General features: G+C 50.0%; 1 protein-coding gene across 1 annotated transcript in view; it reads left to right on the top strand.

Annotated features, from left to right (window-relative positions):
- The first annotated feature begins 5,165 nt into the window (after positions 1–5,165).
- The window catches only part of ANKRD33B (ankyrin repeat domain 33B), a 31,790-nt gene continuing 19,864 nt past the window's right edge, over positions 5,166–17,091 (top strand). The window contains exons 1-2 of the mRNA XM_040492401.1: positions 5,166–5,171; positions 8,590–8,719. Coding sequence (XP_040348335.1) covers positions 5,166–5,171; positions 8,590–8,719 — 136 coding nt within the window. The remainder of the gene's footprint in view (positions 5,172–8,589; positions 8,720–17,091) is intronic.

The raw sequence follows: 17,091 nt of genomic DNA on the forward strand, positions 1-17,091 counted from the left end.
CCAGTGGCGGCATTTAAGTAATTACAACCACCTTGGGGAGAATTTTGGCAGATTCTGCCTATGTATTTAGGTATTTCTTGCCTGGGGATGATTTTGCCCTCCTCTCCCCGGGCTGGGGGGTACTTGGCAATGTCTGGAGACATTTTGGGTTGTCATTAATTGGGGGTGAAGGATGCTATTGGCATTTAGTGAGTAGTGGCCAGGGATGCAGTTAAACATCCTTCAGTACATGGCTCACCTCTCACAATAAACGGCTACAGGGCCTGAATATAAGTGGTGCCGTAGTCGAGAAACCCTGACTTCTAGATGCCGATTCCAGGGTAGAGCTCTAGCTGGTGTGCGTGAGGAGATACAGACCAAGGTTTTCACTCAGTGCTCCATATTTACAGTTGAGGAGCTTTGGAACCACTTTAAGTGTCTGCCGGTTTGGGGGTATAAATGACCAGCGAGAGACCCATGTTTGAAGATGATACATCTCACATCTAGCGCCGAGGAAATCAGGGTGTGTGCTCGTATATCCATGGAAATACAACTTTTCTGTAAATATTTAAAATACAAACTAACAACTCTGTATTTAACCTATTGCTTATGGACACATGCATTGGTAATGAAAATTCAAAAGGCAAGTCAGGATACATATCAGCGCAGAAACTGGTTGCCTCTGGGGAGGAAGGATACAAAAGGAATGCCAGCTCCTTCTGGAATGTTGACTTCTCACAGGAACGTGAAGCCATTATGACAGAATATTAGCCTTTGTTCATGTAGCTGAGTGACGAGGGTGTTTGTTGCATTACTGACTTTCTACTTTACTTTTCTCAGCATTTGGAATTAGTCTACAAGGAACACTCTTGCATACATCCCGGAGATTGCCGCTGGGTGTAGGGGCTGTCTGTGCACAAGTGGATTGTCAGGGGCTATGCTGATTTCTGCCTGGTTCCCTTGCATCCCCCAGCGTTGAACTGCGCCAGACACAAGTAGGCCCTCAGGAAGCATGTGTTTGCACGCGCTGTACCCGGAATGTTCCATGGTGCTCGTTCCTGTGAACTGCCTTCTGAGAGGTGCTGGGGTTACATACTGCAGTGGGAGGTGCCCTTGGGACCTGCCTGCTGGCCAGGTGGTCACCCCCAACCCCTTTCCACCAGACCTGGACATCTCTTTACCCTCCAAACTTCTGACAACACATCGGAGGAAGTAATCCGGCTCCAGATACTAAAAAATCACACCTAGGAAGTCTTACAAGTGTGTGTCTTTAAAGGAAAATAGATGTTGTATCTTAGAAATTGCACGCTAACGTGCCTTCTTGGGGAGACGCTTCAGAGAGGAAGTTTGCTGCCTGGGCGGTTGAGTTCATGCAACTCCCCTAACACAGGCAGGCAGGGTTTGCCTCGAGCCACAACCGTTTCTTCGTTCAGTGAAGAATTTAAGAGGAGCGGTGCCATTTGACATGCATCATCGGGCGTCTCTATAAGACGGCTCAGGTCAAGGATTCCCTGCCGTGCAGGTGCACAGACCTCTCCCAAGCCCCTTCCGTGTTCCGGGCATGGGAAGCATTCCTGCCTGTGGGGCTGGGCTTGTCGCTTCATCACTCACCTTCTCTCCGTAATATATGGAAATAATGGACTGGTGTCAGGGGAAGACTTTTATAGAATACCCAGCCCCTTCCTCTGGGAACCTCGTTGAGAGAATAGGTTAATTAGATGGGCAGGAGGTGTTTTCACAAGACTCTCAGAGTAGACTGTCTGTGTCAGTCTTCTGCTTGCACAGGTCCGAGTGTGCCTGCTCTACTGTGTGGGGCTGAATCAGGAACCTGTCCCTCGCTGGGACCTCTCTTTTCTCGGGCCATTGTCTTTGCTGCAACCAGGGGTCTGACTTATTCTTATCCTGGATTCCCACCTCCACCCTGCAGTGGACTATTCTTAGGCCCTTGATTTTAATTCACATCATCTTGGACGTTAACAAAGGGACACTTTGCTGTGGTTTTAGTTCTAGATGGCCAGCCTAGCATCTGTTTTATTAACGTCTGTCTGACAGACTTCCAGGCGTGCAAACAGCGCTTCCCCCGAGAGTATGGATTTTCCTGACCATCCCCAGCCGCTCCCTTGACCTAATCAGCCATCCCAATTGTGAGCATGTCTCAAGGGAGCAGGAACCGCTTCTTAGAGTAAAACATCTCCTCACCGAAGCTGCAAATGTTTTACGAGGTGCGAAACACAAAAGCAACATTTTACAAAGTGATAGTTTGGTGAGAAATATTTAAAGCCTGCAAGCTCAGGCAATGTGAGGGTGATTGTAGTTGCTGGATTTTTTTGCCTTCCAAGTGCGTGTGTAAGGGCATGGGCCAAGGTGGGAGCAGCAGAAGGCTGACGGTAGACACTGCCCGCTGTCCAGAGGGTCCTGGCCATGTCCTTGCCATCAAAATGTGGTAGCACAAAGGCCAAATCCATTTACCCTCTGGGAAGAAGCTGTTTACTAAAATTCCTAGTATTCATTTATTTGTTCAACAAGTACGTAACAGCTCGGCATCGTTCTTGGAGCTGAGGACGCGGCAGTGACCGACATAGATCAAATTCCCATCCTGGGATTTACTTTTTCATCATGGCGCCCATTAATCATAAATAAGATTGTTGAAACTGTGCCAAACACAGTATGGCCAACAAATCACACCCATGCTAGCCATAACTCATGGCATCTTCTAGAAATAACAGCATATCTTTAGAGGACTGAGTTTCTTAAGTTTATTCCTAAAGCTGCATAAACATTTCCTGCTTCCTGCCGGTGGTATCGTGATGGAGAACGGAGAGAGGTGTTTTATAGACACGGGTTTTCGAGTAACTCTAGCTAATTCTCTTGGTACCAAACTTCAAACGGTTGTACTATGAATGATGGAATTTTGTTCTCGCATCAGAACATGGGCAATACCCTTTTCCTTCTGGATGATCAGGATAATTACCGTACCTACTTTTGTACTATATGGCTGTGGGATTTCTATGGGCTTCTTGGTGTCCCGGTCTCTTCACTTGGCTGTTTGTCATCTCCTGCTTCGTCTGCCCACTGCCCCTCCTCCCCTCCTCACAGATGGTTCTTTCCTTGACTGTTTACAGTGGTGGTTATAAAACTGTATTTCCTAATGAGAATGTTATGAATGTAAACATCATTACTTGTACTTGTTTTTCATTGTGAATTAAAATCGTGTAAGTTCCTCACAAATACAACTTTGTTTTAAAGAATGTGAGCTGTACAAACATAACAAAAAAGAGGGGGGGGGTGCCTGGGTGGCTCAGTTGGTTAAATGTTAAATGTTCAGCTCTTGATTTTGGCTCAGGTCACGACCTCACGGTCTGTGGGTTTGAGCCCAGCATCGGGCTCCGTTTTGACAGCACAGAGCCTGCTTGGGATTCTCTGTCTCCTTCTCTCTCTGTCCCTCCCCTGCTCGTGCTCTCTTTCTCTCTTAAAAGTAAATAAAGAATAAATGTAAACAAAATAAAATAAAGAATGTGAACTGTGCAGAAAAGTAAAGAATAAAAAGAATAAAAAGCAGTTCTTTCAAAGTGTTCCTTTCCCACACCTACCTTGAGTTATTCTGGAGTCTCCAGAGAAATAGACCAACAGAATCTCTGTGTGTACCTGGAGATCTCTATATATCTATGCGTGTCTCTCTATATGTATTTATAGCTAGATATACACACACACACAGATATATATCTATTTAGCTATATATAATTATATAACAATTACATATAACTATGTAGATGTGTGTATATTTGTGTGTTTAAATGTTAGTCTCATTAAAAACAAAGAAACAAACAAACGAAAACCCCAAAAAACAAAAAAACCTCCTTCACAGAAATACCTAGAATAATGTTTGACCAGATACCTGGGTACAATGTAAATTTATGACACATCAACTTAACCATCACATACACTCTATTCCCATTCCTTCTACAGAGGGCATTAATACGTTGGTGTAATTCATCTAGATGTTTCCTGTGCATTTTCTGGATGTTTGTGTGTGTGTGTTGATCACCTTTCTTCTTCCTGCCTCCCCCTCTTTATTTGTCAACATAATAAATGATGCTGCTAATATTCCTGGTGTTAGATCCTCATTTCTTCCTGCAAGGAATGGGGTCTGCATTTGTTTATTTGGTTTTTTTCCATGTACCAACCCTTACAATTTTTAAGCAGAAGCATCTCAACCCATTTTGTTGTTATCCTTCCAACTTTTCTGTGGTGTGTTGGCTTCAAAATTAAGCTTCTGTTTGGAGGGACTAGAATTTCCTGCTGATGTCCAAATGGGAACTTCCACTTGTAGGTAGTTTACTTATTTTTTTTCTTAATAATATTATTTTATTCTCATGGACAGTTTGCTTATAATAAAAAAAAAATCCTATATGTGGCTTTAGGAACCATCCACAAATGGGCTTCTGTCATTAGAGCAAGTGGTTAATATTTATCTGCCTTCTTTAAAAAAAAAATGTTTATTTATTTTTGAGAGAGAGAGAGAGAGAGAGAGAGAGAGCGTGAACTGGGGAGGGGCAGAGAGAGAGGGAGACATGGAATCCGAAGCAGGCTCCAGGCTCTGAGCTGTTAGCACAGAGCCTGATGCAGGGCTCGAACCCACGAACCGTGAGATCATGACCTGAGCCGAAGTCGGATGCTCCATCGACTGAGCCATCCAGGTGTTCCAATATTTATTTGCCTTTGTGATGAGACTTTTGTTGCAGTTGGTCTTGGGAAACCATGGTCTGAGGTGGCCAAAGACTCTACCTCCAATGTTCCTGTCAAGGGGCACCAAGGGGCCCCAGTTTAAACAGAGTTTAACCTGCAGTTAAACACTAATCTTACACAGGGAAATATCAGACTTATGGGCTAGACTCCCAGGGGGCAGGGAACAAAGACAATTGTCTTTAATAGTAATGTAAGTCAGTCTCTGTTGGGAGACTAGATATATCCCTTCTGTTTCTGATACCATTTTATCCTGAGCCTTCCAAGTTAGTTGTCTATTTTTCCCCCTGATACTCTTCAATTTTGACCTAAGGTCTTGCCAAGATTTCCCCAAGGCTACTGCCAGCAGTAGCGTGCTGCACGTTTTGGGAAGTCTTACATTAGGTGGCTGGAAGGGGCTGTGGGTCCAGAGTGGACCCTCCCAGTGGTTGTGGTAACAAGGAATGGAGGTGAGCATCTCAAAAGAGAGAGCTGAACCAAGAGGCAGGTGCACAGGAGCACTGGAGAACATTCATTGCTTTATTATCTGCCGATGGAAATTCCTCCTTTTAACCTAGAGTCCTGAGGTAACCATTGGATGGCCAGACTGGCAAAGGTGGACACCCTTTGGGATATTTCTGAAGGGCAGGTTTTCAATATGTGTTGAAAGCTTTCAAGATACCTCTTTACTACAGTCCAGAAATACTACTTCTGAGAATGTCTCCTGAGACCATAAGGAATGAGATGCATGAAGGTGTGGTTCGGGAGACTTCCACTGCAAATTTTACTCATAATAGCGAGAAATAGGAATCAATCTCAGTATCTAGGAGTGAGGATTCATTAAATAACTATGAATCGTTATTATATAGTAGATACTATTGTAGATATATAATGGCTATTGTATACTAGATACTACTATGCTGTGTTCTAGAATATAATGTTCCGTGTCTGCTGGAGATGTTGACACGAAGTGTTTTTATTGATTTGAAAAGATGTTGCTCATATATTCCTCATTGAAACATAATAGCAGATAATCCTATTTTGGCATAGAAAAAATGTGTGTGTGTGTGTGTGTGTGTGTGTGTGTGTGTGTGTGTGTAAGATTGTGTATGTCTGGGTAATTTTTTTCTTCTCTGTTTTCAGATTTTTTTTTCTGTTAAATATGAGCCTCTTGTGTAATCATGTAGAAAGGAAGAGGTTACATTGTGTCCAGCATGCCTTGTTTATACGTCTGCAAATTGTAGACCACTTGAGAAATACCTCCATCCAAAGAAGTTCAAAATGAGACTTTGGCACTTGCCAAATGGAGTCACAAGTTTTCCAGACCCTTTATGCAGCAGTGAGCTGACAAGGTGGGTGGGAGGATGTGGATGTTGGTGGCAGTGAACTCTAGTTATCAGAGAAGCTGAAAGCCTTTAGCAGCTTGTAAGCCTGGGATCACTTGTGCTCACTTCTCTTTAAATTTTTCTTTAAAGTTTATTTATTTTTGAGAGAGAGGCAGAGAGAGAGACAGAGTAATGTTTATTTATTTTTGAGAGAGAGAGGGAGACAGAGAGAGAGAGAGGCAGAGAGCGACGAAGGGAGAGAGAAAGAACGAGACATAGAATCTGAAGCAGGCTCCAGGCTCCGAGCTGTCAACACAGAGCCCGATGCGGGGCTCGAGCTCACAAACCGTGAGATCATGACCTGAGCCGAAGTCAGATGCTTAACCGACTGAGCCACCCAGGCTCTCTCTTCTCTTTAAAATTACTGTGAAACGTTTCACTCTGTAGACAGAATGACTTAGTGCAAAGAATGTAACAAGCCGGGGCATATTAAATAGCCTTTCTTATAGTCCCAACATTATAGACATCCTGGCATTGTAGAACGGGTGTCAGTATTGAAAAAAGTCTGTGGTAGTCTTTAAGACGAAAGATTCTAACATTTGTGATTCGCTCTTCTCTTTTGGGACAGCAACTAGGACCTTATTGAGATAAGCTGGTGGGAGCGCCCATGCCTTCTCCTTGTTCCGTGAAGAACTGCATTCTTGTTAAAAGTCTGGCAACAGTAGAGCTGGGTCACCGTGGAGTGGCTCCAGACTTAAGCTCTGCATCCCCCGTGGGGTGGTTGTGTGTGGCTGGCGGGGCTCAGATCAGGCGATCATTAACTCCGGATTGACACGTCTTTCCCTGGGCTGAGTTTTTGCACATGCTGCTGAATCCACGTGTGTGAGGAGCCTTCGATCGTTTTCTTTTGTTACGAAGCGTTGGGTCAGCTCAGCTCGGCTGCTGCTGTAGCAAAACCCTGTAAAGTGGATGGCTTGTCAACAGCGGGAATTTGTTTCTCACGGTTCCGGAGCCTTGGCCATCTGAGACCAGGGTGCCGGCACGGCCGGGTTCTGGTGGGGGCATGCTTCCTGGCTCACGGATGACGCCGTCACCGCTTGCCCAGCATGCGCGGGAATCCCCTGGGACGTCTTTTTTCTGACACCGGATCCGTGTCGTTTCTCCATCCCAGTTCTCCAGCTCTCTGACCCCAACAGGGTCTCCAACAATTAATTCTGACACAGAGTTAGCACAGACCCCACAGGTTTTGGGCGCAGGCCCACAAGACTGCCCCCACTTTCAGACTCCGGTGTCCACCCACGGGCCATAAAATTTGGGGATTCCCCTGCCCTCCACCTTCATGTTCGATAATTTGCTGGAATAACTCCCAGAACTCAGGAAGGCCCTTGACTGACTATCCTTGGCTTATCATAAAGGGTGAAAGTCGGAAACAGCCGAATGGAAGAGGTGCTCGGGGCAGCGTGTGGGAAAGGGTGTAGAGATCGCATGCCCTTCCTGGTGTGCCACCCACCCAGCACCCCAGCCCCTCGATGTGTCCACCCACCCGGAAGCTCCCCAAACCCTGTCGTTCAGGAGTTTTTATGAAACTTATGTTAAGCAGACATGGTTTGCTCTAGCCGTTCAATCATTGGCTACCGGTGATGACACTTGGTCTGCAGCCCTGCTCCCCCCACAGAGGTAGGGTTGGGTGATACAGAGCAGCGGCGAGATCCGACCTCCAACGTACATGGTGGGTGGTCTTTCTAGAGACTGGCCCCCATTTGGAAGCTACCAGCGCCCTGTCCCCGATGTGCGTCATCTCTTCTGTGTGTAGGAAACAGTCGTTTCTGAGGGTTTTAAGAGCTGTGCACCAGGAACTGGGGACAAAAGCCAAATCATTTAATTTTTATTACACACCCCCTCCCAACTGGTCTCCCCGCTTCCACTCTGGTCTCCTAGTGTATCTCCATCCAGCGGCCGGCCGGGATGCTGGTACTCGGTCTGAGCACTTGTGCGGTGGCCTCTGTGGTCCTGATGCGTCCTTGACTTCCTCCTTCTGGTTCTCACTGCTCCAGCCTGCGGGCCTCCCAGCTGGATGTTCCCCCTCCACGGCCCCCTTCCCTCACCTCCTTCCCGTCTGTGTCCAATGACGTCTTCCCAGGGAGGCCCCCGCCCCCGACCTCTGAGCATCCTACCTGAGACCGAGCCACGTCCCCCCTGCACCCACAGCCTCTCTTACACTAATCTACCTTCTACCCGTCATTACCCATATGTTAGGCGTAGAGTTTGGTGTTTTTCCTCCCGCTAGAAGGCGAACCACGTAGGGCCGGAGTCTTGGGTCCCTGGTGTTTTCCAGGCACTGTGCCTCCCTCACGGTCAGCGCTCGATATTAACGCTGGAGGACGAGAACATGGCTGGCTTGTTCTAAACTGCCACCCAGGACTTGGACTCCGGGTTCTCTGTTCCCACCACTGCTCGCCCAGCACCCCCCTCCCTGCCCCCAGGGGACGGTACACGCACACGGGGCCTGCAGGGGTGATGCTTGGGCTCTGCCCCTCTGACCCGCTTCCCTCTTCACTTCTAGACCGGCCTTATTGTCGCCTGCTACCACGGCTTTGTGGATACTGTTGTGGTCTTAGCAGAGTGCCCCCACGTTGACGTCAACTGGCAGGACAGCGAGGGGAACACGGCCCTAATCACGGCTGCGCAGGCAGGTAAGACCCAGCTCTTCCCTCCCAGAGCCGAGGCTGGGGAGCAGCTACCCGGTGGTGGGGTTGAGGGGGGCCCCCCGCACATGCACTCAGCTGGCGAGATTATTGTAAAGACGGGAATTGATCAGAAATCTGTTCTCCAAGTAAGAGGTGCGAGAAACTGCTGCTCAGTATGCAAACACATCATCGTAGTGCGTTCGGGACGATGCAGAGTTTACTCGTGCAGAGCTCAGCGTTGGGCGGACCTCACCCTGACGCCCGAACGTGACGCTGCTTCGGCCACCCGGCCTTGTCATCCTTCACCTAGAGCCTCGCGCCCCACCCGGTGCTTGGAGCTGGGGGCCGGGAGAGGCTGGTGGACTCCTAGCTGAAAGAGACACAAGTGAGAGTTACTGTATCAAATCGGCGTATTTACAAGGTCACCTGACACTTGCCTGCAGCGTGAAGACGCCTGCTGAGGGTGTGTCAGGGCAACGAGGCAGGACTGTTGGGGAGACAGCTCGGCCGGTGTGCGTCCCACTGAGTGTCCTCCGGCCCAAGACGGTCATTGCCAGGAGTGGCACTTCTGCCCACACCGCCAAGTGCCTTGTGGCTGTCCTCTTCTAGCATCATTGGTGGGAGACAGACGCAAAGCTGTGCTCATCCCTTCAGAACCACGCGTCATTTGTAACTGTGGCCTTGAGTGGGTTTGTCACTTGACCACTTTGTGGCCACTTTGTGGCCAAGAGCCAAACTCTTGGCTTCCGAGAGTAATCTGTTTCATCAGTCGGGCTGTCAGTCGCAAAGAAGCCGCTTCCCGCTGAGTCAGGAAGAAAAGGCGTTCGCTTATTACAGGAATGTAGGACCCCTCACCGTGTCGCTGGGAGCTGCCGAGTGTCGGACTCGGGGCTGGGAGGCTGGCAGAGATACCCCAAGCCATGCCGCACATTGATTCTGGAAACACAGCGTCTGCTGCTACCACCGTAGCGAGACCTCTCAGTCCCATATTTTGCATCACGAGCGCCTGGGTCAGAGCCAGCGTGGGTGACTCGGACCCAGGGAGCCCAGGGAGCCCGCAAAGCCAGCATCTGGAAGTTCCGTTCCCCGTAATGTAGCAGGAAGTAGTCTGTGCACGCTGCTTTTCGGTCGAGGTGGGTGAGCGGAGAATTCCCCAAACGTAGGGGCCAGGCTGTGCGAACACCCGTTCGCCTCAGCAGGTTTCAGGGTATGAAGCTTTGCCCTCGTAGAGGCACCCCACGCTTTGTAAAGCCCAGGTCCACAGTGTCCTGAACGGCAAAGGTGTAAGAGGCTATCGTGAGGCACTCGGTGATCGTGGCTCCTTATTCAACCCCTCCCCCTGGCCGGGAACCAGGGATGCCAAAGTCAAGGGCAGTTCTGCCCTCAAGTAATTCTCCAGCGCGGGAGGCATCTGACGGCAGGTGCACTGGGTGGTGTGGGCGGAACGGGCCTGGGGGTTCAGGATAGGGGTCGGGCAAGAGGGGGCTTGAACTGAGTGCCAAGGAACTCAGAGGGAGGCCGTGGCAGGCGAGGCATCCAAAGGCGCGGGGCCAGGAGGGAGCCCGGCGCTACTCAGGCACTGTATGTGGCAGTAGGATTGAGTGTGACTAGGAGAGGTGAGGGGTGGTCCCGTGAGGAGATGGGGACCAGATCATTAAGGGTCTAGGTACCAAATCCGTTTGGGTGCCATGAGGCTGGGTGTGTGACGCCAGGGGCTGACCAATCCTGGGAGTCCAGAAGCGGTTTCAGAGGCAGAGAAGGAGCAAAAAAGCTGCCTGGCGGAAAGTGACGTGTGATGTGGATGGTGGAGGGGAGGTGGCAGCTGGGATGGCCTCTAGCCTCGGGACAGGGGATGACTGATGCAAAGGGGTACACGGAGAGCAGTAGGTGGGGAAGCACCGGCCCCATCTGGCGCGCAGGCCTTTGAGACGTGACACGTGTAAGAGGTCCCCACGGCAGGTGGACGGCCTGGAGCTCCAAATTCCAGTGCTCCCATGGGGGACAGATCGGGGCGTCAGGGGTGGGTGGAGAGTGGGGCCCACGGCACAGACCAGGCGTGAACACTAGGAGAACGTGCAGTAGGAAGAGATTTCCTTTCTTGCTGATTGGCAAGGACTCTGTGTGTGTTGAGGATTTTGGTTGTGGTTTAATACCCGTGAGACACCTTCTGAATTCTTGCCTTTTCAAAATGTCGCATTGGGACGTCTGGGCGGCTCAGTCAGATAGGCATCCGACTTCGGCTCGGGTCATGATCTCGTGGTCTGTGGGTTTGAGCCCCACGTGGGGCTCTGTGCTGACAGCTCGGAGCCTGGAGCCTGTTTCGGATTCTGGGTCTCCCTCTCTGCTCCTCCCCCGCTCACACTTGTGTGTGCATTCTCTCTCTCTCAAAAATAAACATCAAAAAAATTTTTTTAATTGAAAAAAGAAAATGCATTTTGTGTTCACATAAGAGCAACAACCTGTCCTTTGCCCTTTTTTTCCCTCATTGAGTGTTGCAGGGGAATCAGTGGGAGTCCAGCCTGTGTTTGTGTCTTTGTTGATACCTGGGTATTGCTGAGACTTGGAAATACCTCCCGCCTCATCCTTGACATTGAAAACACCCCCTCCCCAACTATCCTACCTCTCAGCTCCTCTCTGTGCTCATTTTGACTTGTATTAGGTATATTTTTACTGCAGTAAACACTTTTCCGTTAATCTCTTTGAAACACTACCTGCCTTGTTTTGTTCTTTCTTCCTGAGATTCCCTCTTAAGGGGAGAGTAAGTCACCTGGTCCTGCGTCACCGCTTTCTCTCCCTTTTTTTTCTTTTCCCCACCCTTTTAAGCACTGGGTAAATTCTGCCTATTACTTCAGTAGTTTATTTTCTGCCATTCACTGGGTTACATTTACTTTATTCGTCTTGAACATGTGTAGGGTCAGTCTGTTCAGCCGTCTGTAACAAAAGTCCCAGAAACTGGAGGTGGGGATTAAACAACAGAAATTTGTTTCTCCGAGTTCTGGAGGCTGGGAATCCAGGATCAAGATGTCAGGGGATTTGGTTCCTGGTAAGGACTCTCTTCCTGGCTTCTTGTACATGGTGCCTCCCTGCTGTGTCCTCACTCCGTGGAGAGAGAGCGTGAGGTCTCTGGTGTCTCCTGCTATTTATTTACTTGTTTGTTTACTCATTTTGAGAGAGAGAGAGAGCGAGCAAGCAGGGGAGAGAGGCAGAGGGAGAGAGAGAATCCTATGAAGGCTTCGTGCTCAGCACAGAGCTCGACTCGGGGCTTGATCCCATGACCCTGAGATCATGACCTGAGCCCAAATCAAGAGTCGGACGCTCCACTGACTGAGCCAGCCAGCCGCCCCGTGGCGTCTCCTCTTACAAGGACACCTGTCCAATTGGATCAGGGCTCCCCTGTGACCACATGGAACTTTAATTATTTCCACAACGGCCCTATCTCCAAATGTAGTCACACTGGGTCTTGGGGTTTCAACATATGAATTGTGGGGCGGAGGGACATGAACATTCATTCTGTAACACCCATCCTTATGCAGGGACCGTGCTTTTCCCGAATTGATGTATTTTAAGTCGAAAATGACGTAGGCCCTCTCAGGGTTAGAGAGAGGCCCAGCAAAGGGGGGACTGCTGAGCCTAGGCTCAGGGCCCATGGCCCTGCAGTACAGGCGGAGGAGTCGGGGGCTACACACAGCCCTGGTTCGTCCCTGTGGTTTCATTTCCAGGCTGCGCGTGGTGGGGCAGCAGCCTGTGTTAATGAGGACGAGCCCCCACTGTCGTGTGCTCGCTCTGTGCTGGGACCACCAGGGACTTCCTGTCCGGCCTCGTGTGCTGGGTGGGTCTAGGTGCCCCCCCCCCCCCAGCCCACCTTTCTTTCTGGCCCCGCCCTTCTCATTTGGGCCGCTGCTGACTTTCCCAAGGTCTTGATGGGCTGCTTGGGGCCTCCCCTGCGTCCCACATCCATTTCCACCTCCAGCGGTCCCTTTGTGGTTCCCCGCAGCTCTGCTGCCTTCTCTCTACTCCTTTGGTCACCCGTGGGAGGCAGGGAAGGGGACAAGACTCGTGTGTTCATGGCCCCCCACTCTGACCTCAAGAGAGCTGGGGGTCCCTGCTGGAGCCTCTCCTCGGCTTGGGTCAGGTTGCAGCGTGGTTACATCACTAGGGATGATCCAAGCATGGCCGGGGTGTATTTAGTTACATGGGCACCACGGGTAGACGAGTAGTGGGCAGGTGCCCGGGCCGTGGCCCGGACTGGGTGGTCCAGCAGGATGGCTGTCCTGGGCGCTTTCTCCGCCTGGCACCGGGGGTGTGCCACTCAGTTGAGTATAAAATAGAACACACAGTGTTTGGAGGAAAACCACATAAGCAGCTAAAGGTCAACACAGAAAGCCAGTAGAGTTCAGGGTGAAAATCTCCTAGCTCCTCCCTCACTCCCAGGGCTCCAGCTCTGTTGCCTGGAGGTAGCCGTGGTTAATTTGATGTGTACATGGCTTTTCTTCTATCTTCTTAAACAATAGGTATATCATTATAATCTATTTTCTTTTCTTGTTTTTTTTTTTTTAATGTTTATTTGGTTGGACAGAGAGAGAGAGAGAGAGAAAATGAGCAGGGGAGGGGCAGAGAGGGAGAGAGAGGATCTCAAGCAGTCTCGGAGCTGTTGGCACAGAGCCCGACACGGGGGCTTGATCTCCTGGTCCATGAAATCATGACCTGAGCCAAAATCAAGAGTTGGACGCTCAACTGAGCCACCCAGGGGCCCCGCTTTCCTTGTTTTTAAGTTTTCTCTTTCTGCTGGTGTCCGTGATCCTTAACTTGCTTACTGAGTTGCTCAAGCTGGGAATGAGGCCACTTCTCCGGCCCCACCCTCTTCTCCACCTGGCTCCCCCTCCCTGTTCCTGGGCTCTGACGCCTGGGACATCCGCCCCAAGCCTGCTTTAGAACTGACTAGTTTGGGGGGTGCTGGGAGGGAGGGGCTTTTTTGCCACCTTAAAAAATCTGACTGAAAAGCATTTCCTTGTTTGTCTTAATTGCCTCAAAGGAGGAAGTGATTTTTCCCTAATTTGTTTCTGAAGGTGGTGACGGGACCTCCAGGGGTTGCCCCTCTCCCTGTGAACATTGGGACCTTACAACACAGCCTGGTTCTCATCACCAGCCCGGGGTGGGTAATCTGTGTTTTGATGCAGGTTTGGTTAAAAGAAGGATTGCCTAGCTCTGCCCCCAGAGTTTCAGATTGAAAAAGTCTGGGGAGGGGCCTGAGAATGTGCATCTCACTAAGTTCCCAGCCCATGCTGCTGCTGCTGCTGCTGCTGCTGGTCTGGGGATCCCACGGGGAGAAGGGCAGAGAGAGGGAGACACAGAATCTGAAGCAGGCTCCGGCCTCTGAGCTATCAGCACAAAACCCGATGCGAGGCTCGAACCCCCAAACCGCGAGATCATGACCCAGATGCTTAACTGACTGAGCCACCCAGGCGCCCCAGGGAATTGAGGTCGTGGAGGCTGTCATAGCTTGCAGTGACTGGGGACGTCTCTCGGTGGGCATTCAAGGCTGGGGAAGCCACGCGGCCCGGTGAGATGTCAGAGGGACGCAGAGGCGTCATTAAAGCGAGAATAAAGGAAAGCAGCGGAGAATCTGTTCGTGCCTTTCCCCGCTGTTTTAGGAAAGCGGCTATTTGAGGTTTCGGCTGAGACATGGTCGTGTCCCATTTTACCCCAATTGCATAACCAGTTTTACTTATTTGGTGAGTTCTTAATTCCAAAAGATGCCTAGTGATATGTGCTTACAGTAGAAAATCGCCACGGAAGTATTCTTTTTTTTTTTTTTTTTTCTTAAAAAGGTCGTGTTCCCCTCTCTCACATTCTCTATCTCACAAATCGACCAGCCGCCTACACCTCCAGACCTCAGCGTCTCCCTTTCAGACCCTCACGTGTGTGCGTGTGCGTTTTATTTACGTGCATAGGAGAATTCCATAGAGACGTTGGCTTTAATTTTTTCCACTTCGTAGATCCAGGAGATCTCTTCACATCGACCCGTGGACCCAAGACTTACCTTGCTCTAATTGCAGCACACTCCTGAGTACGATTGTGCGTCCACGGCCGTGTCCCCCGTGTCCAGTAACTGTGAGGCAGTTCAGGAAACCGTAACTCACCCATTCTCGAGCAGATCCGCTCTTAAAACAAATATTTATTTAGCAATTACTTGACATCCAAGGGCTACCCACAGTGAGCCAAAGCACACAGAATCCAGCCTCCCAAACTTTGAGTGTAGTGCACGTGGGGTCTAAACTAGCCTGTTACAGATAGTGCTGTAGTGAAGTCGTTTGTGTCTGGGGGCGCATTTAAAAATATATATATATATTTTAATGTTTATTTTTGAGGGAGAGAGCATGAGCAGGGGAGGGGCAGGGAGAGGGAAGGGGCCAGAGGATCCGAAGCAGGCTCTGTGCTGACGGCCGCAAGCCCGATGCGGGGCTTGAACTCTGGACCGGTGAGATCACGACCTGAGCTGAAGTCAGATGCTAAACCGGTGAAGCCACCCAGGCGGCCCTGGGGGTGCGTTTCTGAAGAGGGTGTATTGAGCAACAGGTGTTGTCAGATGGCTGGAGTGAGGAATTGTAAGGGGACTGTCTGCAGAGGCGGGACCCCGGGAGACTGACCCAGGCAGAGGCCTGCCCCTGCGAAGGGGAAGCTGGCGGTCTGTGGGGTGGGGGTGGGGGGTGGGAGGCAGGGGCGAGTACCCCCGTCTCTCCTTCTGCCGCAGCCCCTGCTGAGCCACACCAGAGACCTCAGGGCTGAGAGTGGGCAGGTGCCCTTTCTGGAGGCCAGCCTCTGCGCCCGAAAGCAGGGGCAGAGAAGGAAGGGGAAGAAATGCACGGGTAGATTCTTAGAACTCAACTGCTGGGTCAAAGACACGCACATTTCCATAGCTGCTGCCGAGGGGCCTTTAGAAAAAAACCGCAACAATTTATACTTTCCACCAGGTTCCCAAGGGCATTCTTGCCAGCCCTGGGAAAGATCAATCTTTAGTGTTTGCCAGTCCCTGAATTATGGTTTGCACTTGCGTTTGCCTGATTCTCACGGCAGCCCAGGATCTGCTATGATGTTTCTGGGCGCAGTTGACCGAGCACCCAGTGAAACAGGGCTTCGATGACGAAGAAGCTGCCTTCTCTTGCAACACGATGTTTCTGAAGGCCACGGTGATGCGGTTGCTTCATTGAGCGGCTCCGAGAGGCCAGGATGGGGGAGCCAGCTTCTCAGAAGTGCTGTTGACCTTTCCCTCGTGCTGCCAAGACTAACACAGGGAGACTTCGGGAGGGGGGAGCAAATCCCTGTCTGTGTCCTATTCTCTAGGGCAGGAAAACATTTCCAGATGCCTCCAACAGAGTTTTGTTTATATCTCACTGCCAGGGTTGTGTTACATGCCCCGTGCCAAAGCAAGTCACTGGCAAGGGTGACAGAATGACCCCAGATGACTTGGTCTGGTCAACGTTGGCCCCAACAGGATCCGTGTGGTTAAGGAAAACTTTAAAGCAACCACATGCTTATATTATTTGATATCACAACTGAACTGAAGGTCGGGGGTCTTGGCTTTCTACCGCACTCACTCAGCATTCATGAGTATAAATTAAGACGCAAATACCTTTGATCTGCCTGTCAAATGATTCTCTAAGAAGTCTAACCTCTCCAGATACTTAATGCGTAATAAAAATCCCACTGAATCTGTGTTAGGCCTTTACGATGGAGAGAATGTATGAAAATAAATCCTCAAATAATCCCTAAATCTCATTTAGCCAGCAATTTCAACCTCTATCCCACCCCAACAACAACAAAAATTATAAAGTGAGGTAACCAAAGAAATGAGTTAGTCTCAGGAATGGAGTTAGACATTTCCTTTCTCCATTTCTCGTTCCTCTTTGACAGGAGTGTGACGACGTGAGGAAGTAGCAGGCGTCTTTTTGAGCTGGTGACACTCTAGAGTTGGTTGGGTCTAAGTAATCTCTGGCGTCCTTGAAACTTGTTATTCCTTGAACTTATTTTTACAGTTCTGAAGGAAATGCACTGAGAGCTGGCCCGACATTCTGTATGCCTCTTACTGCAGGGGGCAGGGTGGCAGTGAGGACTGGGGCTTGGGGGTGTGTGGGGGGGATGCTCAGGCTGCCCGTGCAAGGCCTGGCTCATGAACCGGATTTGGGGAGGGCCCCTTTCGGAGGAGAATGCATGACTCGGCTCGAAACCGGGAATAAATGCCTCTTCAGTTTATTTATTCTGTTATCACCTCCCACAGTCATGATTTTAGTCTGACTTCATTCTGATTTTTCTTTTTAGTTTTTTGAAGTGTTTTCCTTTTTCTTGGTTTCTGTGTGTTTTGATTAAGAAAGTAGAGGGGC

This window comes from Herpailurus yagouaroundi, unplaced genomic scaffold (assembly GCF_014898765.1).
Source record: "Herpailurus yagouaroundi ecotype Mexico unplaced genomic scaffold, PumYag 29, whole genome shotgun sequence".
Taxonomy (NCBI): domain Eukaryota; kingdom Metazoa; phylum Chordata; class Mammalia; order Carnivora; family Felidae; genus Herpailurus; species Herpailurus yagouaroundi.